The sequence below is a fragment of the Carassius gibelio genome, chromosome B7, assembly GCF_023724105.1.
Source record: "Carassius gibelio isolate Cgi1373 ecotype wild population from Czech Republic chromosome B7, carGib1.2-hapl.c, whole genome shotgun sequence".
NCBI classification, from domain to species: domain Eukaryota; kingdom Metazoa; phylum Chordata; class Actinopteri; order Cypriniformes; family Cyprinidae; genus Carassius; species Carassius gibelio.
This window is the reverse complement of record NC_068402.1, coordinates 26,064,402-26,086,969: the sequence shown is the minus strand read 5'-3', so window position 1 is coordinate 26,086,969 and position 22,568 is coordinate 26,064,402. Positions and strand designations below refer to the sequence as shown.

The following is a 22,568-nucleotide window of genomic DNA, read 5'->3' as shown; positions in this document are numbered from 1 at the left end:
CCATGTGCACGTCCACGTTTAACACTTCTCGTAGCTACGTGAAAGATATGTCTGTCTTTACACATTAAGTGTAGTCCAACTGCCATGGAAAAGAATACACAGGATAGTGGGGTATTATTAGCAGCGAAGGATACAGCTATGCTCCATTAAAAAAAATTATGATCAGATGAAGTTATTTCAGTCAACAGAATGGGATTCATATGTTAGCATCCTACCTCTCTTTGGATGCAGTATTTTTCAGCTTTCAAATGAAGCCAATTTTGTGAACAAAACGAATGACTGAATGAAATATTCAGTGAATCCCTTATGAGAAACGATACTTGTTGGCACCTACTGGTGTAACGATGTAACCTGTTGAAAGAGTCATTGAAAAATCACTCAAACTAAAACTAAAGCCATTTATAGTTTAAGTGTGTAGTTGTTTAAAGTGGGATGATCTTGTTTTGTTCAGCTTTTTAAAAGTTTCAAATATCTGATTCCTGCCACAACCCTTCTGATTCACACAGGTCTAGATGTCCAATGGAGTTTGCACTTTCCTCCAAGGAGGCAAGGGGGGCAGTGCCTCCTCCACAGCATAAAAATAAAACAATGCAATTAGCACAAAACATGACATTAAACGGAATAAATCACTTGATTTTTCTAAAGTGACACTGTCCCACAGCAACACCAGCAGTTAAAGTTACAGCAGGAGGCAGCGTCTCTCTTTCCTCACTTGAGCCAGTTGAGTCGTAGATTTGGCAGGGGGTAATTGAGAACGAATGAGGAAATGTCATCTGCGAATGAGGAATTGATCTGAATTAATAAATAATGGTTAAAGGGAAAACTAATTATACATACATAAACAATACACCCACTTAGATATCACCAATATATATCATGTCACATTGAAACTAGAGGGTTTCTCTACTGCATAAGTTTGGTGAAATAAAAGGTACATAATTACATCATTTGACTATTAAAAATAAATAGCTGAACATTAGTTTACAACATATACCTATCTATCTATCTATCTATCTATCTATCTATCTATCTATCTATCTATCTATCTATCTATCTATCTATCCATCTCTCTCTCTCTCTCTCTCTCTCTCTATAATTAAATGTGAAACTTGTTACTGCATTCTTATTGTTATTATTTTGGAATAAACATTAAACAGCTTAAAACGTACAATAAATAATAATTATTAAATAGAACAATAACTAGATTGCATGGAAAAAATGCAAGAATTACATTGATTGTTGTTGATCTTGTTTTCTTGATGTGTAAGTAGTAAGTAGTTTATTTAACCTTAAGTGTAACTGGAACATGAATTGACGTTAAAAAATGTGACTGCATCCTCACTTCAGAACACTACTGCACACCACTGGTTTGCACAGACGAACACAAACAGCACAAGAGTTATAATGAAGAGTTGGAGGCGGAGCTGCATCTTGGACAGCATTTGATGTAGAACTGCGTCTTATCTTTCCAGATCCCAAGAGTCATAATAGAGGAAACAGAAGAAGGAACAAAAGCAGCATAATCTCTCTCATTTCCTGTAATGTTATTGGTATCAAAACATGAATGCATGCTTTCAGACACGTTTTTTCATGTGTGCATATACGTAATCATGTGCATGTGATAATGCATGATGTCAGTCTTCTGCATACCCATGGCAAGACTATTAAATAGTATTAAAATAGACTTTGCATTACGATTGCGTGCACAAAACCCCACTCTCTGGCATATCATATCTTAATAGGAAATACTCAGTCTACTTCAACCTATATCCTACTAAGGCAAATGCTCCCTTCCTCTCTCTCTCTCTCTCTCTCACTCTCTCTCTCTGTCTTCCTCTTCATAATGTAAACAGCAGTGTAGACATCATAATCTCTCTCAGAAAAAAAGAAGAGGATTCTCTCCAAGGCCCGGGGCCACTGAGTCTGCTGTTCCCCGATCTCTCTGTACATAACAGCTTTTACAAATGTAGGCGGATGAACCATCCGTCGGATATCTAGGTGCTTAATTGTGCCGAGATTTAAAATAAAGACCATAACAAAGTTAAGAGGACATGAGCAGGGCAGATACAGGAAAATCACACTTCAAGGCAGTGATGAATAGTGTTGTTATTCCCTCTTGTGGATGTGAATGGAACTACACATGCTGCCGCAGTTTTATAAATATATATAATATATTCCTGTACAGTTTATGCTTATTATAATTAATTCCAGGAAATCTGTTCACAATGATGTCAATTCTTGTGTAAATATTTTAATAACATTTTCTATGCAAAATGTTCCTGTAAATATTGTTTTCAAGGTTTTAAGCTGGCATTGGAAGACATAGTATAAACGATGCATGCTAGAAAATGTAATCTCTTATTAATCAAGCAATTGTTATGAGGAGGACACCTGTGAAACATTTACTAAGAGATGAATGTGCAAAAGCCAGCAATTTTGAAACTAAAATCCCGTTATGTGCATACTGGACTTTCAGTAGAGAAGGAAGAAACAAAGATTACATCCAACCGAAGAAACAATATGACAGTTCTACTGGCCATTTATTAAACACATTCGTCCATTTCTCTAATGAATAAAGTTGTTCATAAGCGAAGAGTCACTCCATTTCACTGATTCAAACTGAACCTTTTTTTACCAGAAAGTCAGAAACACACAAGACAGTATTAGTGAATCTTGAAGGGCTTTACAGAGAGTTAAGTGTCGGGATACTGCTTTCAGCAAAGAGAGTGAAGAAAGTGCATTTATTCTGTAATCTAACTGACAAACAGCCATGATTAACGGGGTCACACAAAAAGGATGGCAAAATGTGAAGTAAATGTAGGAGAACAACAGAGTAGGTCATTTAAAAGCAAGCACTTATCAACCGTTTTAAAGGTGTTTAGCCCTTAGACACATATACACACACACCTGCTGTTTACTTGCCCATTGTCCTTTGCATCTAGAGGTGTAGCTTATCCCACCCAAACAAACTGACAGATTTAGTAAACCGCACTGAAGAAACAACAAACCAAAGACAGTTAAACAGCAATTAATCCATCACTTATGCAACACCTCAACCTAAAACCATGTTTGACTCAAAATCAATGACTCTTGGATGAACATCACACAATCTTAATTGTGCGTATTTGTGTCTGCATTCTGCTTTCACACATCTTAGCAAATCAGAACTGCAACGCGGCATGAGTCCATTTACTGCAGAGAAGAAAGTGGATACACAAACATGCAAATGTATACGCATATATCAAATTTGCGAGCAAATATACTAACCTTTTCACAAGGATCAAAAGCGGCTAAACAAACAGTCCAATGGTATATTGAACACATATAGAAACTGAGGCCAGCATACACACACACACACTGAATTACAGAGAGGAGGAGGAGGAGTTAGGCCTCCACACACACACACACACACTCTCTGAGGTAGTGTGACTCTTTGACTGAGCTGTGCATAGGCTCCCAGCTCAGCTGGCCCGTCTTTCAGTTAAGCACTGGGCTGATCTGTTCTCCAGTATATAAAGATACCACTATCTCCATTCTCAACTGCCTATAAACTCAATTAAGTCTGTCAGACACCCTCCCTCCTCCTATATCCGTCTCCCAACCTCACAATTTTCTTTTCTTTGCCCACCAAACCCACAGAAGCAAATCCACCCATAATCTGATTAACATCTCTGTGCCCTTCAGATTGATTTTTTTTTCTTCAGTTTTATTCTCTGTAATATCTGGTCTCAGAAACACTGATTTTAGTGATTATGACAAGTGCAGACAGAGAAAGGAAATTGTAGTCAGCTGTTTGCAAAAATTCAAACACTGATACATTTGGGACACATTTTGAACACAGAGGCATGTGAGTGAAATAACCTGGTATTTAAGCAGGACTGGGTCAAACTCTTTCTAGATAACTCTGTCTAGTTCTCAACCAGGGGTCGGGGTCCACTAGGGGGCCTCAGCAGACTTCCAAATGGGCCTCAAAATAGCTTAAAATGTTTTGAAATAAGACAAAATAAGTGTTTAAACGAACTAAAACAACTAGAACCACCAAAAACTATTACCTAAAATTTCATTATTTGAATTTCAATTGTATCTATTTCAGTTACTTATTTTAATGTAGGAAGTCTTCAAATATTGTTATGTGTGTGTGTGTGTGTGTGTGTATATATATATATATAGTGATCTCACACTAAAACTCACAATAGTATAATTAAAGGGACAGGTAACTCATGTAATGCTCATGTAATTCCACAACTGTATTACCTTCTTTATTCTGTGGAATATATATATTTAAAAAAAAAACATATAGATGTCATTGGGCTCTAATGTTGTTTGGCTCTCAGTGTTCTTAAGAATAACTTATTTTGTGTTCTGCAGAAGAAAATAAATAAATTCATACAGGTTTGAGGGTGAGTAAATGATGACAGAATATTTTCAGAATATGATTGGATGAATTTAAGATGGTAGGTTACATTCCACTGCAGGTTCTCTAGTATTTATCCAAACCTGTCAGACCATTGTTTGTTGTGGTGAGACACACTCATTCTAACAGTTAAATTAATGAGCAACGACACATGTAATACATACAATTCCTCATGGGCCCATATATACACACACACACACACACACACAATCCATACTGATGATGTTATGATACTAAACACTTCACTCAGAGCTGCAGCTAATGAAGCGCATGCTGAGTGATGCTACAGACCTTATTGTGTGTGTCTCCCTCAAACTGGCCAGAAGGCATACTGACAAAGGCCTTCCCTTCCCATACACCCACTCACATAACCCTCTGTCACCGCCATTAAATCTGACACTGATTGGTGTGTGTGTGTGAGTGTGAGTGAGTCAGACATTCCACAATAAGGATATAATTGAGACGGTGACATTGCACACACGCAAGAGTGACACAAATACACACAACACTCATTTCACACTCAGAGCTTGTCTAACTTAATAAAATACTGTGTCTTAACCTGTACCTTCTTGATCTAGTCTAAGAAGAGCTCTAACAACCATCTTCTATAAAGGGTTCAGACAGGTCTATAGCCCCTGCTGGTGGTTGTCATAACTATATCTCTCTGCTCTCTGCACTTCATTACCAATCAGTTTTTTTAGGTCAGTAAGATTTTATAAAGAACTTTTCAGGATGCATAAAACTGATCAGAACCGTGATAGTGAAAACATTTATCAAAGGTCAGAAAAAAATCAGTTTCCTCAAAAATTAATCCGCTTAGAAACATTTCTTGAGCACCAAATCAGCATATTAGAATGATTTCTGAAGGATCATGTGACATGGAAGACTGGAACAATGATGCTGAAAATTCAACTTTGCTGAATAAATTACAAATTTAAACACAATAAAATAAAAACTAAAATAAAAATTTATTTTGTTCACTGTATTTTTGATTCAAGTAAAAATATGCAGTCTTGATGCATATAAGAGACAAAAACATTAAAAAGCTGTGTGTGTGTGTGTGTGTGTGTGTGTGTGTGTGTGCACAAATAAATAGACATTTCACAGTGCTTTAAAATGCACTGACTCACTGAGTGATGCCATTGTTCGCCTGAAGCCGTGAAAAGATATTTTCCGCAGTATAAGAAGTGGAGTTGGGTTAACCAGCAAAAGAGAATAGGTCCGTGGCCTCACTGCACCATTGGGAGGTGTGTGTGGTCAGGGAAAAGCTCCTAATGTGGGCCTGCAGCATCCAAGATGAGTCTGCGTGTGCCAGGACACGCAGCCAACACGAAGATTCAGACTCAAAGGACGAGCGGAATGAAAGGCATGTAGTGAAGCAAAAAACACAGGTTATGAATTCATTCCTTCACAAAGACGAAAACATTTGAAAGAATGAACGGTGTTAAGACAATGACACGTGTCCAATCCGGGCCAAATCCCCTAGAGCGTGAAGAAAACGTTTCCATAGTCTCCCCCCTGGCACTGGCCTGGGTGGTCAGCTCTCTCCTTGCAACCCTGAAAAGCTCTCAAAATAAACAATACTGATCTTTGAATAGCATTTAATGAAAAGGGTTTAGCGGAAAAAGCGATTCGATGCCCTCTGCCTCAAGCCTCTTGGAGAATGTAAACAAAACAAACAGTGAAGAACCTAACTGACTTGTTATAAAGAAGAATTACCCGTAATTCACAACTGTGTAAACTTCAATAACTACTCAATAGCTAGAACTGGCTTGTATTTAAGAAAATTGAACAATGGAGTGCAGGCACGTAGGGAAGAAAGAGAGTGTGAGAGAAATACGGAGAGAACGCTGTTGCTCTGGAATGGCCGCCTAGCTGAGATAACTATCAGGGCTGAGAGAACGGAGCAATGGGTTGTTTTGTGCTGGAAAATAGAGCGCTGTATTGGAAAAGGTTGCTTCTTTGTTGTCCACATAACTGGATTAATATGAATATAGAAAGTGGAAAACATCTGCTCAGCATTACGAGCCGTCCGGGGACGCCCATGCACCTCTTGCGCCTTGGAGCCTCACAAACACACGTGCAAAACGCACGCTCACATTTACACAATCCACACGGTGCTCATTTCCTGCTTGGAAAGCGGGGCCAGGCCGTCTCGTTCTATACCTTCCCTCCCATCCCCCCAGATTTCAGAAAGTCAAGTGGAAGTTATTTTCCACAACAGCACTAGCATAAAGTAAAACATAAGCATGCCATCTGCACACTTATTCAACCAGATACGTGATAAGCCCTAACTCATTGAGGAATGTAAAACCAATGCAAACAAATGGAGAGGATGACATCATTGCGAATGGAGGGGAAAGGAAGAGGGATGGAGATAAAAGTGCTTTAAAGTGCAAGATGATTTAATTACAAGGATGAGTGTTGAGCATCAGCTCACTAGTTGGCTCATGACGGTCGTTAATGTAATTAGACAACACGGGGACATTATGCATCTAAAACTTTTTCACATCAGGTGATTTCACATCAGGCTCCCATCCGACTGACTTTCTGAAAGTCATTCTGTCTGTTTCCATGGTGATGGTTAGCTGACCAAACTTTCAACAAAGAGCAGATGATTCAGACTCTCTGTTTTCAGATCTGCCTTCCTGTTGGGATGTTTTTCTTATCTAAATATTAATCATGTAACAGAATCCACAAATCTGCTGTAAGACCCACACTGGGCACACACTATTGAGACTTGTCAGCAGGTCTGGGGATTTAGCTATCCCAGCATGCCCGTGAATGTCGTAGCATGGCACTAAGGCGGCAGAAGACTCTCAGCGGTTTCCTCTAAAAATAAACAACAACGACAACAACAAACGCTGGGGTTTGCGCTGAGTTGCATCAGCCAAATATGAGCTAATGGCATTAGTCAAGAGGGCAAAAAACAACTTCTGTGTTACCTCAGCAAACCAGGAGGAATTCAAGAAGTTGAACAACCGCAATTCCTGGACCACATATTTAATCTTATGCCAAACCACCCCTAGTTATTTCCCTAATTGAAATACTACCAGAAACATTTAGAGATTGAAAACACTGTTATTCTCTGTAAACCCCTTTTAAAGCATTACCACAGATCTGGCCAGACCTCAGTGTTTATAAAGACTTTAACTGAGTAAAGAAGTGGTCCCAGACTACATAACCTACTTTCCCTGCAAAACTCAGTCAAGCCAAAATCTGTTTACTTGAATTTGATACGGTGAAATCAGCAATACTGCAAAATCTGTAACCAATTCTCAATATTAGCATTATTACTTGCTTATTAGCATGCCTAATAATTACATATTGGCTGTTTAATAGTACTTCTAAAGCACATATTCTGCGTTACCATATTCTACATCCCTAATCCTACCCAATGCTTCAACTTAAAAACTACCTTATTATTAACTATAACTATTAATGAGCAGCAAATTAGGAGTTTATTGAGGCAAAAGTCATAGTTTATGGTTTGTAAATAGCAAGAACTGGAGCTTAAAATAAAGCGTGACCATAAAATATTATTTAAATTTAAAATAACAGTTATTTTTGTAATATATTTTAAAATCGAATTTATTCCTATGGCAAAGCTGACTTTTCAGCAGTTATTACTCCAGTCTTCAGTGTCACATGATCCTTCAGAAATCATTCTAATGAGCTGATTTGGTGCTCAAGAAACACTTTATATTATCACTGTGGAAAACATATTTTTATTCTGGAAATCATGATACTTCAATTTAGGATGCTTTGACATTTGAGCAGTAGTGTACATCTGATTGCTCTCTGTTGTGGTCCATGGGTAGTCAATTGTGGTTATGTGGTCAAGAACCCAAATGACAGGAAGATATACAGACTCAAAAGGTAATAACCTATAAATTAAAATGAAACCTGTCCAATATATTTTTATTAAAAACATCCAATCAGTGTATAAAAAGGGTCTGTGTAGAAACCACCGATCGTGAAACTGTCTGTTTTGAGTTAGAAATGAATCAATACAGCACTAACCAGTCGTGAAAGATCTCTTTTAATCTCCTCCAGCAACCCGAACTGAAAAAATATAAAAGAGCATCAACATTCTGGACCTGTTGCCTGGACAAGAATCAGAAGAGTTTGAGAAACACATTTCATGAAATAGGGATCAAATGAAATGCAAGAATCTCACCCAGAAAGCCAAAAACTTCTCTTAGTACCTAAAATGAAAACACAAACATCTAAACCGATTAGGTCACTTTTCGCAGACCTTCTATTAAGACTTAAAACAAATATACTCACTTGTAAATGGATTAAACACCACAGATGAATGCCAGTATGAAACATTCAGTCCTTTACTGAATGCACACATGAAAAACGAAAAATCTGGTTTGGCTTCAATGAGGTAAAAGTCGCTCTCATCTGATAGTGTCATATGATGATTGGAGCTGAAGGTCTCTATGCCCCATGCCCAGAGGGTACAGCTCAATGCTCGGCTTTATTCTGCTGCTTTCTATCTGTTTAAACCCACAAAGTATGAAAGGAATTACAGATACCGAGTCAATGAGCAGAAATCTGAGGCCTGGCTAGTTGATAAACAGTAAATTGATACTGCAGTCATAAGACCAACATATCAGTCCTCATTCACTAGTTAGCATACGTAAGAGATGGAGAAAAGAAGCCAGAAAATCACTACCATTCCACATTTGATAACACATGCAATTAAATGTGTTAACATTTACTGGGCCCCTGAGGTGAGGGTAAAAAGGAAGGTTTTTTTTTTACTTTTTTGAGACTTATACAACATATGAAAGCAGAATAAATAATCTTTCCATTGATGTGTGGTTTGTTAGGATGAGACAATATTTGACCGATATACAACTATTTGAAAATCTGGAATCTGAAGGTACAAAAATTTTTTAGAAAAAATTTGAGAAAATCACATTTAAAGTTGTTCACGTGAAGTTCTAAGCAATGCATATTACTAATCAAAAATGTAATTTTGGTATATATACAGTAGGACATTATCCTAGTGGTTTTTTGCATAAAAGAAATATCAATAATTTTGACCCATTCAATGTATTTTTGGCTGTTGCTACAAATATACCCGTGCTGCTTATGACTGGTTTTGTGGTCCAGGGTCACATATAATATAATTGTAACTGTATGATTTTAATAAACTTTTATGTAAAAAGGTAATATGATTACCTTATTTTATGTTATTCCTCATATTTAAACTTTTTTACAGCTAACTTTTTTTTGCAGAAGAGTGATCTGTGTGTGTAAGCACACTGAAGAAGTGTGCAATCAGTGTGTGTGATGGAATAGAGAGAATGATGAATGAGTGACCAGTGAACACCTGAGACAGCAGCACATCATACACAGCACTATAAAATACAAGACATACAGAACAAACATACTGAACGTTACAAATCATGCACAGAGGGCACACACCTTCACCTAACCGTGTTAAAGAGCACTGCATAGATGAGAACAGTAAATCTCCGTTACCTCTGAAGAAGGGCATGGTGAATGCTGCCTCCGATCCCCTCGCTTCCCCCTGCCCGCCCTGTCCCGGAGACCTCCGCCTCCTCCAACGCATCACTGTACAGTCCGATAACACACACACCCTTTCTGCCGATCCTCTGTTCTTAAAGTTGACTGTGCTGAATAAATGACAAGTCAGGAATGTGCATTCTCCCCCGTGAACGGCGTCATACTCTGAGCACACACACACACACACACACCTAACACCTGAGTTCACAGAGAGTCAGGATGAGAGGATGCAGCTGCTTTTCCTTTCACACTTTCTCCTCAGATCGCGCTCTCTCATCAGTTCTGTGTCTTTCCATCCCCACTGCAGCAAATCCTGCAGCGTCAGCCTCAAATCACAGTTTACACACACACACACATACACACATACACAAACAAGGCAACACTGTTGAAAATTAGAAGCAGCACCTTCACGCTGTATCACCGGCATGAAACACCTGCTGTTCTCACATCACTTCCTGATGGATCTACGCGTCTATATTAGTGGTTCTCAACTGGTTTTGTTTCAGGGAAAGATTTCACTTTGGTGATGCAATACAGTGCCATTTTTTCATAGAGGTAAAATATCATGCAATCTGTCCATGCTGGCAATATTTCACCTACTACCTAATTCGGCTACTTCTACCAAGTAATAGACAAACTAAAGTATTAAAATCTGTGGAGCTTGACTGTTCAGACAGATTTAACATTAACAGCAATAAAATATAGACCCATTGGCTATTGATTTATTATCCTAATTATGGTGAGTTACATTTTATTATTTCCACTTTGAAATAGTTTTGCTGCATTGTTTGATTGTATTGGACTAGACCTGTGATCCATTTTCATTGTGACCCACCAGTTGAGAATCATTGATCAATATCATCTACTGCACATGAAGAAACATGAATTATCCAAAGTTAGACCAGACACTTGGAAAAGGTGCAGTTACAGCCCACAAAGTAAACATCAGCAGATCAAAATGTGCTGCAGAAACTCAACCCATTTGAAATCCTTTCAATGATCTGTCGAAGGTTTAGGCTTATATATATATATAATCTGGGCAACATTTTGAGCAACTTTGGGAAATGTTGCCATCACAACGGTCAACCAGGTGAGACACAGAGCCCATGATGGATCTAAAATATCCAAACAGAAATTTGTTAGCCATTGTGTTGGACACATATTATCCAAAAATCTACAATAGTCCAAAGGTCAATGGATGTTGAGGAAACCTAACGTCACACAATTACAATCAAAGCTGGTTTACCCCTCTAGACGTTTAGGACTGTAACACAGCAAACAATATAAAATCATATGTTTATAGTAAGGCACAACCTATCATTCATTTCTACACGGAAAGTAACATCAAATTTTATGCACTTCATGGTGTCTGTCTAAAATAAAGAGCAAGCTACTCTGTTTCACTTTACATCCACAGCAGAATTTGACACCTGGAGTGATGTGATGGCATCCGTCTATTTTCCCCGTGTTTGTGTTGTGGTCGGAAGTTCTCTAAAGACTGGAAATTAGTGGCCAGTGGAACCCCCTTAAAAGAAACATGCTGGACCCACCAGAGGAATGTTGGGTCGGAGTTTGGCGGTGATAGGATGTGGAATAAAAACCACTAAACAATATCATTGCACACAACATGTAGTGTATTTTTGATGCATTTATCAGATGGCTCGGCTACTGTCATGCTGTGATGAGTGTATAATTAAAAGATATTCCTTGAAATGTTCACACATATTTGTGTGTATTCACAGTATGAACAGGCAGGTGTGTGTGTGTGTGTGTGTGGACTGGGTGGAGCTCGAGTCCTGTAGCGCTGCACAGCACTGGGGTGCGTTCACACATACGGTCCTCATTATGGCACCAGAATTAAAACTCAGTGTGAGCCTCAGCGCTGGTACTGTCTGTTCTTGTACTGCACTCTAACACCTCTCTCCTCCAGAACAGACTGATCAACCTGCCTGCACAGTGTTGGGATATTAGGAGTAACTCCCAAGAAGACAACACTAAGAAGACTCTCGTTTTTGCGCACAGTTATGGGCTTTTATAATTTAAATTGTTATGGGTCAATTTAATTTGTATTGTACACTTCTGACTTCAAAGTGGTACTAACACTAGTCCAAAATGCTCCAGAGTTGGAAGCATAGCAGATCCACTTCTAAAGGGATAGTTCATCCAAAAAAAGAACATTCTGTAATTAATTACTCACCCTTTATGTTGTTCCAAACCTGTAAGACCTTTGTTCATCTCCAGAACACAAATTAAATATTTTTAATGAAATCTGAGAGCTTTCTGACCTTGCAGAGACAGCAATGCAACTACCAAGTTCAAGGCCCAAAAAAGTAGTAAGGACTTCATTAAAATAGTCCATGTGACATCAGTGGTTCAACCGAAATTGTATGATCCTCCAAGAATATTTTCTGGGCCTTGACTGGGTATTCAGTTGCTGTCTAAAAGGGCCAGAAAGCTCTCAGATTTCATAAAAAATGATCTTGATTTGTATTCCGAAGATGAACAAAGGTCTTACGGGGTTGGAACAACATGAGGGTAATTAATGACAATATTTTAATTTTGGCTGAACTATCCCTTTAATTTTATGAAGCTGTGAGAATATGCTTTTGTGTGCAAAGAAAACAAAATTAACAAACATTATCCAACCATTCATCTCCTACGTGTCAGTCTTCGACATGCGTTCATGTCACTACCATGATGCATGTGATCATAAAGTCAGTGCACTATTACCTCAAGGCCCGCTACTTCACAAATCTTTTTAACTCATCAGAGTGTTTCATCGCAAAGGAGTGTTTGCAAAAGCACATATCACAAGTTTTAGAATTAGATTTTGAGTCCAACTCTTAAATATATCTGTAAAACTGTTTGGATGATTGAGTAAGTTGTTAACAGTGTTTACTGGAGATGTGATCTGTATGAACTGATTCAGTGTAGTTTGGCAAACCAAACAGGTGTTTTACTGAAAAGAACCACTTCAAAAGAAATAAGAAACTGGGTCCTCCTTCTAAATCATGTTGGGCATAGTGTATATTGGACACTATACGGTATATAATTTCACTTGATAAACAGTTTTCAAACCTAATCATGTTTTTGTATGCTACAAAAGTACATAAGCTAACTATGGTCATTGTAACAAACATAATATCATGACATGATTTTGGAGGAATTGTAATCAGGCACTAAAGACAGTAGCCAATTTCAGAAGAGGCCCCAATTTCTTATGACACCACACATTAATATTAATATTTAATATTTATTTTGACATTTAAAAAAATACTTTTATGCCTATGCATTTTGTAACATATACTATAACTTGTTACAAAACAACACTTTTCATTTACTAACAGCCTTGTTTCTGACCTAACCACAGACTTTACTCATTACCACAACGACAACCCTAATTACCACAGTAAGCTACCATTGGAAAATGAAAGGACTCAAATTATCTGAGCATTTTATTAAACGTGTTGGGATTTACAGCAGTAATATGTGTAAAACAAATCTTGAATAAATATAGATCCTACAGCTCTTCTCTTGATTTTGTGTCTTTTCTGCACTTCCATGTTTCCCTCCGCTATAAGCCACTTCACTTGCTCTCCAACATCTGGAAATCATTTCTCATCTATTACAACACTGCCAGACTCAGGCCATTTGTTGATCTTGACAAGCAGCCATTCTCCAACTAAATATTGATTCTTTTATTGCTAAGTAATTGTGTACTGATAAAACACTACAGTACCAGTATCAGGTGTAGATGTAGACAAACTAGAGTTGGTGAATTAAAAGGCAACGTAACGTGTCGAGCGCTGCTCTGTTTACTAATTCTCATGATCTTATGGCTGTGAGTGGTTGGTCAGTTGAAGTCCATACAATATAAGCAGAGGGATTTTGTTTTCTGTGGCTGCCTGGCACTCAAACCATGAACAGAGACTGAGACTTGAAGTGCACAACATGTAAAGCAGCATTACTTGGAAAGTTCCTGCCATATTCCGCCAATCAGGTCCCAGTATGAAATCTCTCCATAGTAATGGCAGCTGTTACATGGATCTCTCACAGGTCCCATTACCCAGAATGATTCCCCCTTTGAGGTAACAAGAGGTCACTTCAGTCAAAGCTAATGCTCAGTTCTCATGAAAGAAGACCTGTTGTCTGGTTGTCATGGTAACAAGTGGATAATAGTTCCAGTCTGCTTGTGAATGGTTTTTGAGATAGAGGTATGGATATTTCTGGTGTATCTCCAGCTACCTTCACATAAACAGCTGCTTTTGCACAGCTGTTCACAATAGTTAGGTTTAATCATGCTAAAAGATGAGGAGGAAGATGATGATGAAACACATTACAGTATGATGCAACTGTACACAGCTGCTGAACTTCACACAAACACTTTTCAAACGTCAGTGACTGGTCTAATTCTGTGGGATGTGTGTGTGTGTGTGTGTTTGTCAGGGCCCAGAGGAAATGTAGTTCCTCCTCTCTCTCTCTCTCTCTCTCTCTCTTTTGATAGGAATCTTAAAGGAGCAGACCAAGTAAACACATAATGGGATTCACATAGTGTGTGAACGTGCTTGGCATTTCCCAGCCATATTTCAAAACATATTAATGTCAAGAATGAAAAAATGTTTTAAATTAGAATAAAGGCATACTTAAACCATGTACTCTTGTGAAAAAGAAGTAAACAGTACTTATTTGGAAATAATATATTTAAGTATTTTAAAGAATAACTGAATGTAATGTTATCAGACACTTGGATGTTATTTATCATAAAATTAAATATATTATAAGTAACATTTAAATGCAATTAGTTCAACTTAAAATACTTGGGTCTTAAGTACTGTCAGGGCTGTACTGTCATCCATATTAAAACAAGAATACACACACACACACACACACACACACACACACACCTATATATGTACAACACTAAACAATAAGCTAAAAACACACAGGCTGACTCAAATCAGTAATAGAATTGAATAGGGATATACTTAAGAACATAAGACACAAGGAAACAGGAACTAAACAGTGATACAACCTGACAAACATTTATCGTAAACTAAAATCCAAGAGTCATGTATTTAAATGTTTTTGTACCCAACCACACTGTTATTGTGAATGATGTAATTAAAATTAAGTTTTAATTTAGTTCATTTAAAATATATTTACATTGAATGCAAAATGACACACTGCAGTTAAAATTAAAAGTGCTTTACGTGCGCTTTATTGTGTTAGTCAGCATATCACAATGAGTGTGCTTTTTAAATCAAAACAATAGATCATTAACACATAATGATTTAAAATGTACTGTAAAGTAATACTCTACATTATTTGATATTACAAAATGTGCTACATTGTGTTTAGATAGTCATGGAAGCGTAAGCTCAAATAGTCTTTTATTTTATTTAATTTTAATATTTATTTATATTTTACAATGTAAAAAAAAAAAATGTGCCTATGCATTTTGTAACATACTAGAACACTCTCCTTTAGATTTGGAGAATTTAATATCACATCACTTGCTCAGCAATGGATCCTCTACAGGGAAGGATGCTGTTCCTTGTGGATTATTGTGATTCATATTTTTACGCTTTTGCTTGAACTCATTACATCAGCATACTCCATTCTCTGGAGAAGAACCACTGGTTAGCTAGTGATGTAAGGCTATATTCCTTTCTCCAAATGTTCAGATGAAGAAACACACTCATTTACATCTCATATAGCCTGACAACTTTTCATTTTGGGGTGAACTATTCCTTTAAGCAAACGTGTATCTGTTTTAGTAATATTTCAGTGTGTCTGGGGGCCAAAAGCATGTCGACCTCTGCTACATTACAGCACTATTGTGTCATTGTAAGTGCTGGACGGACTGTAGTGTATTACACACACACTCGTTCTAGTCTCCCAGCCAAACCCTTTCTTGCCAAGAGTTGCACAACTGCCTAGAGACTGGACGCCAGGACAGGGAAGGGCGAGCAGTGACTTACATATGTTCAACATAAAAACACACACAAAACGTCTGCACAGCACAACTCTGGCATGAGAGAGTGTGCTGGAGCTGAGTTTCTCTCCAGATATGTCTGTAGGCATCTGGCAGACAGACGCACAATGTTATAGAATTTATGTGTCAACCCTTCTTAGCCGCTAGCCCAAAAAATAAGCACATTAAAGGTGGAAAGAAACAGAGTTTCTGGAGGTGGAAGCTCTTTTGACTTGTTGCGCAACTGTTGCATTTAATTTCAGACGACTTCATTCCTTTTTGTCTTTGGTAAAAAAGTCAAAGTAAGAAATAATCCAACTTGAGATAGGAACATAGCATTGTATTTTGTCATGCTTTAGCATAAGAAGTGACACATTCTTGAAACTATGGTTGGGTTTAAGCAATGAAAAGGACTGAATGGGTTTATAGTAATATAAAATAATATGACCATTACTATGGCAACTCAGGAGCCCAGACCAGAAGAGCTGAAGAAGCAAAAGAGGCCAAAAATAAGACAATTTGTTTCTTCTCCATTCGGTTGAATACATATTTGCCACTCTGTCCTTGAACACACTGGCCCTCTCATTTTCTCCTTCCATCCTCTGTGTCTCTGATCATCTCACTCATTCCTTGCTCTCTCACACACTCTTATTAAAATTCCAGTTAATCTTGCAGACTATAAACGCCACTGAAAAAAGCCATGGCTGCTCTCAGTTCAGAGCATTCTTCACACTTTGCCTCTAAAAGTCAGGGATATTCTCTCTATATAAATCTTCAAACATTAATATGAAAGTCATTTCAAGATTTACATCCATAATCTGCACCAGACTCATGACACTCTGCACATAACCGTTTACAGATATATGAAACTCTCAGCAAAGGGAGACGAACTCAAAAAGATCAAGCCTATTCATTTAAAAGTACATTTTGAGAATTTCTGAATTGCTTTTTTGGCATTGCTTGGGAAGAACAGTCTATTAATGGACACTACATTATCATCTTACAGATACTAAACACCTGCCACCAGCAGGGATACAAAGCAGTGCATGTATGTATAAAATTAATAAATAAATGAAATCATACCAATGAGCTAATTTGTAAAATCACACTAAATTAAATCACTTTAAATGCCTCTAGGCCTAATTTTTAATGTACGAGTGGGTGTGAACTCTACCACTTCCAGTAATTTTTGCTGTCTGTTATGCTGCTTGATATTGCAATCTGATATTTCTTATCATATTATTTTGATGTATTATCAGAATCACAAACACTTGATTGGCCAATGAATCACTTACAGAAAATAACTATGAAATAAAATACAGTATGAAAACGCAGGGCCGGCGCTAGCCATTTGGGTGCCCTAAGATCGAACAGACCACTGGGAGGTGGGGAAGGGGGGGCACCAGAGGGAGACTGGCACAGAGATTCACCTTTTTCTCGACTAATTTGGTCTAGGCCTATATTACTTTTGTATTGCTTTTGTATATTAACATGCTTTTAGAAATATTTTATTTGTTATTTATACTAGTAGCCTATTGTGATGATTTTTTTCAAGACCCAGATTTTTTGGTGCCCCCCGCAAACACTTGGTGCCCTACGCGCAGTGCGTGATGTGCGTGTGCGGAGCGCCAGCCCTGTGAAAACGTACATCACTTATTTAATTTGATTTCCTTAAGACTACATTTGATTGTGTTTTTAAATTATTATTATTATTATTATTTTATTTTATTTTTTAGATTTAAGTGAGAGTTATGATGGCAAAAGTAATCAAAACGGAAAACTGAGAGAAAGAGCAAACACAATCAAATGTCCAACATCAGCCAGTACTGACAGATTAGAATTCCCAAGTCATTATGCATCTCTAAAACAGAAACTAAGAGATAAAGCGTATATACACCACAATGAAGAAAAGAAAAGGTTAAAGAGCTGGAGCCATAGCCTTCAGGCAACACAAGTTTGAGTCCCAGGACTTCCGTCTTTTCCTGATCCCAATCTCTCCTCAGCTGTCCTATCAAATTAAGCACTAAAACTGAACTAAAGAGAGAGAGAGAAAAGGTTTAAGCATCAGAACTCCTTTAATAAATCACTAGATCCTTCTGTCTTCTGCCTAAACACACTTGTGACTTTCTCATGAATGCCTGAGGAGTGAGGCAGTAATCGCTGGAGTTGACTGACATTCAGGGAGAGCTGAATCAACTGTCAGTTTTAATACAACTGCAAAACGGTCCCTGGTTCAGTCACTGTAAAAACAAGCCTCCAGTCTGCTCCTTCACCTCCTGTCCCCATCAAATAGTCTCCAGAGGGACCTGACCTCGCTCCCCACACCGCAGTGGAGAAGAGTTCTCAGCCAAAGAATCCGCTGCATACAGAGATCCACATCATTTATCTTCCACATGTCAAAGCATGGCGGATGTTCAAGCTGCTAATGCTTCACGATTACGGTATTAAACAAATACAGTACCAGTGATCTCCTCATGAACTTAGAGGATAATCTCCACGCTTTGTTTCTACTGTGGTCTGCCACTGTAAAATGATAAGGACAGGAAAAGAAGCACTCCTGCCAAACGTGCCGGGCTCAGGGTTAAGCTAAACAATAAGAGAGGCTTTCTCTGATAAGACAAAGGAAATGGATGGAGGAAATATTCTGCACATCTTCAGATGGTGAAAGTTGGCAGGGTTTATCTAGTTTCAGTGCACCGAGCAGTGTGGGAGGTGTCAGGAGGAGTAGATGCCAAATGTGTCTCAAATGCAAATGGGAAAAGATTTAAAAACAACAGATTATAATGTGAAAGTTAAACACGAAGCCAAGTGCGAATGCGTTGGTAATAAACAGTCTTTGTGGAATGGACAATGCATTTGTTTACTGTTCATTAAGAAGTGAAGGTGCTGGTCGTTGTGCTGGTACTTGAATAGCTGTCAAATGACTTCTACTGACACTGATTTGTTCTGTTTAAACAAGACCATCTCTTTTTTGTTCACTATATGTTTGTGGCAATAGCAATTTTACGCCATCTCTCTCTCTCTCTCTTGCCAATGCAGCCTAGAGACAGTGGCAGTAATAATAGTCAAAACTGACAACACACGTCACAAATGAATCTACAAAAAGATACCAGAGCTGATTCTGTTCTCATACATAAATGCATCATGGTAACCATAGTTTCCCAAACTCCACAGTTACAAGTTATTGTTAGTAATAACCTATTAATAATCATAAACCTACATTAAACTAAATCTGCAAAACAATACAACACAATAAAAGCAATTAAAAATGCTTGATAAAATAAATAAACTGTTTAATCAGTGGTCTTTAGCATTTGAAGAACAAGTTATCAATTTTAATCTTTTGGATCAAAATTTCTAATCAAATGTAAAATATATATATATATATATATATATATATATATATATATATATATATATATATATATATATATATATATATATAAATAATTATTAATATTTTTTAAGACGGTGACACACATTACGATATATTGTTCTTTATGATTGGATACAATGGAGCTGTACTTTACTCCTAAAATACTCGACTGCATGACAAAAAATAAATAAAAGCGACTACAGCACTTTTCTAAACACCTGCAGAACTGCTACAAACTGCATAGCATATGAGAAATGGATATATTTATTTATTTATTTATTTATTTTGCTTATTTAGTGATTGATTGAGTTACAATGGAGGTTAATTCATAAAAAGCACATAAAGCTGCAGCTCTGTATACAATGTTATAATAGCAAAATAATAAGCTGATATAAAATATGTGAGCCAATATGAAATACTAAAAGTGATTAACCAGGAAACCTGACACCTTTTGCAGCAATTGTTCCAAAATTCTTTAACATTTCAGCCTCTTATTTGTGAAATGAATGGTGTTACTGACTCCATCTATATTTGATAATGAAATTATGTTTTAATAACATATATCACATTCCTAGGCACCAAATAAAAACACACCTGTTGGCCTGTTAAATAGTGTTCAATATAGGTCAAATTTGACCCCTAGAACAAACAATAAATGTAGTAAATATGGTAGTAGGCTATATTTGCAGAAACCACAATGATAGAATTCCTGATTCCTACTTTGCACTTCAAAACTAGCTTCATGTTTTAAACAAAAGGACATTTGTTCTTTCCAATAGGACCATCATCCCTCCATGTCATATTTACAGCGAGAAAAGAAACAACCACATTTAGAGACTGAACACAATATCTATAGAATTAATAAAGACGTCATTGTCCTCGAAATATGCTCAGTAGCCCAAGAATGAAAGTCAAGTGATGTTTGTTTACATAGTTGCAAAATGCGCGCGATGTTGTTTACCGAACGTAAACACGAGTAAAGAAGACCTTGAACTTGACATTAGCAAAGTGAGTAAACAAGTCAAGCACTCACATCTGAAAGTCAGCAAGAGCGGGTAAAGTAGTGAAAAGTTCCTACTTTTGGCCGGCGGTTTGGTGGCCAGTGCTGAGATGTGCTTCTGCAGGCTGATAAGTTTACTCTCCAGAGCTCCGGAGCGGGAGCAGATGGAGGCGAGCTCTCCCTCCAGCTCCTCCAGGATGCTCACCGACTGACGGGACAGATCCGACAGCTGCCGGAGCACCGCGCACAGAGTCAAGCCGCACACATCCACCAGATCCGTGAACATCGCACCGCGACTCTTGCCGCCGCTCTTGCACACATCTTTAGGGACTATGGTCCTCTTGCAGAAGGGCATCTTTTCTGCTGTAACGGTAAACTCCCTTTAAAAGTGCGTGTTTCGCCAGCGCTGAAGAGTGTTGGCGGAGACTCTTGCTCGGGATTGCGCGTACAGTGAAGGCATTTTATGCATTATAATTGACTGTCCACTGTGAGGAGCTCTGCAGCGCTCCAGTTCACACTAGATCACTGCAAATCACAGCTCCAGACTCCCATGAACTGCGTCTGAGACCTCACCCACTCGCGCAACAAGACCATATGAGCTGAATCTTTCACGAAAGCTCAACTGTGCGTTGAGAAAGCAGCCTTGCTCTGCCCGTGCTCACAAAATAAGGTTTTAAACGTGACTCCAACAGGACTAAGAACAATGAGAGTGATAAAACCCCATATTTTAACCTTGCATTTGCACATCCCTATAAACACCCATCTGGTATAGTGTGTGTGTGTGTGTGTGTGTGTGTGTGTGTGTGTGTGTGTGTGTGTGTGTGTGAAAGAGAGAGAGAGAGAGAGAGAGAGAGAGTGTATGTGCACGCACTCCCCCACCCTGAACCAGAACTTGGCTCACCTAGATGTTTTGTTCATCCAGTCTTTCCACACTGGACGGCAAAAGAGAGCGTACAGTCACAGTGAAGTCAAAATGATGAGGAGCGGAGGGCAGAGAGAGGCTGAGAGTCCTCCATGTTTTATAATCTTATCAGGCATGTTTCTCCATGGCTTCATTTGAAACCTTATCTCATACAGGGAATTGATTGGAAACATCTGGGTCTTGTTTTGCCTCACCGTATGACTGTTTTCATTGTTCCTGGTTCCCCACCCTACTCCACATGGCCCAAGTGCATGACAGGAACCACTCCTGGTGGACCTTTTCTTCACGGCAAACCTCCTCCCCCTTGTTTTGTTGAAAGGACTACTTTCTGCTCTTCTGTTCCTGGTTTCTTTTCATGTCTCCTGCAATAGACTGTTTCTGCCAAGTTTGAGTTGAGGGAGTGAGGTGGCCTGGCGAGGCTCACATTTCATTTTCATAATATCATATTTTTGCAATCAGATCCATGGGATAGCGGTAGCCAGATTCTTATTAGCTTATGATAGCGGACCAGATAATGAGTGATAAATGAGGAAATGCTTAAAATCTGACCTAAAGTTTGATGTGATTTAGGTGATTTATTTTCATCTTTTAAATGTGTGATGACTATGGAAGCCCAAAAAGGTATGAAATATCAACAATGTGACATTGGATGCCAATTATGAGATAAAATAGAAAATCATTAGATACTAAGTCATAATAACAAGTAACAACGTTTACATTTCGTGTCATAATTGACATTTTAACTCATTATTTAAACTTTTTGTCATAATTTTGGCTTTATGTAGCTAATAATCTTTGAATGCGTGATGACGACAGAAGCCTATTTCTGCTGCAAAGTGAAAAAATCACACAATCACAATGTCATAATTATGATGAAAAAATATGACATACTAAGTCAAAATTACAGGTCAAAATGATGTGAAACCAAGTCAAAAAGTCAATTTCTCATTTCTAATTCACGAGTTCGCCTGCCCATCCAGTGCTGATGGGTAATGGTAAACGAATGTGGCTGCTGTTGAAGACTGAATGATTATGTTCCTCCCGAACATGTGGAACTTCATTGTTTTGTCATTTGACTTCTGTGATAATAGTGACTTTTTATCTCGTAACTTTTACCTTTTACGGCATTGTTATGACTTACCAAATAATTTTTTGTAGAAACAGACTTCCATTTACAGAAATATCTAGCAGAAGTCCATCAGGACAGGGAGGCGGGTGAGCAGTCTGAGGATGATTATGTTTTCAAATGCAGCAGAATGTTTAATCTCAAGGACACCAGAGCCTGTGTGTTTTTAGTTTGTATTGCGTTCTGGCAGACAGCCCCTGCAATGTGTGTTG

The 22,568-nt window shown here is 38.0% G+C and overlaps 1 protein-coding gene across 3 annotated transcripts in view; it reads right to left on the bottom strand.

Moving 5' to 3' along the window:
- The window catches only part of LOC127961088 (NHS-like protein 2), a 71,797-nt gene extending 50,706 nt beyond the window's left edge, over nucleotides 1-21,091 (bottom strand). Inside the window, exon 1 of one of the 3 annotated variants that reach the window (XM_052560021.1) lies at nucleotides 20,387-21,091. In XM_052560021.1, coding sequence (XP_052415981.1) covers nucleotides 20,387-20,663 — 277 coding nt within the window. In that variant the 5' untranslated portion in view covers nucleotides 20,664-21,091. Of the gene's footprint in view, nucleotides 1-9,913; nucleotides 10,271-20,386 lie in introns of those variants that run through there. The other 2 variants (XM_052560022.1, XM_052560023.1) reach the window with 2 other exon arrangements.
- Nucleotides 21,092-22,568: the final 1,477 nt, after the last annotated feature.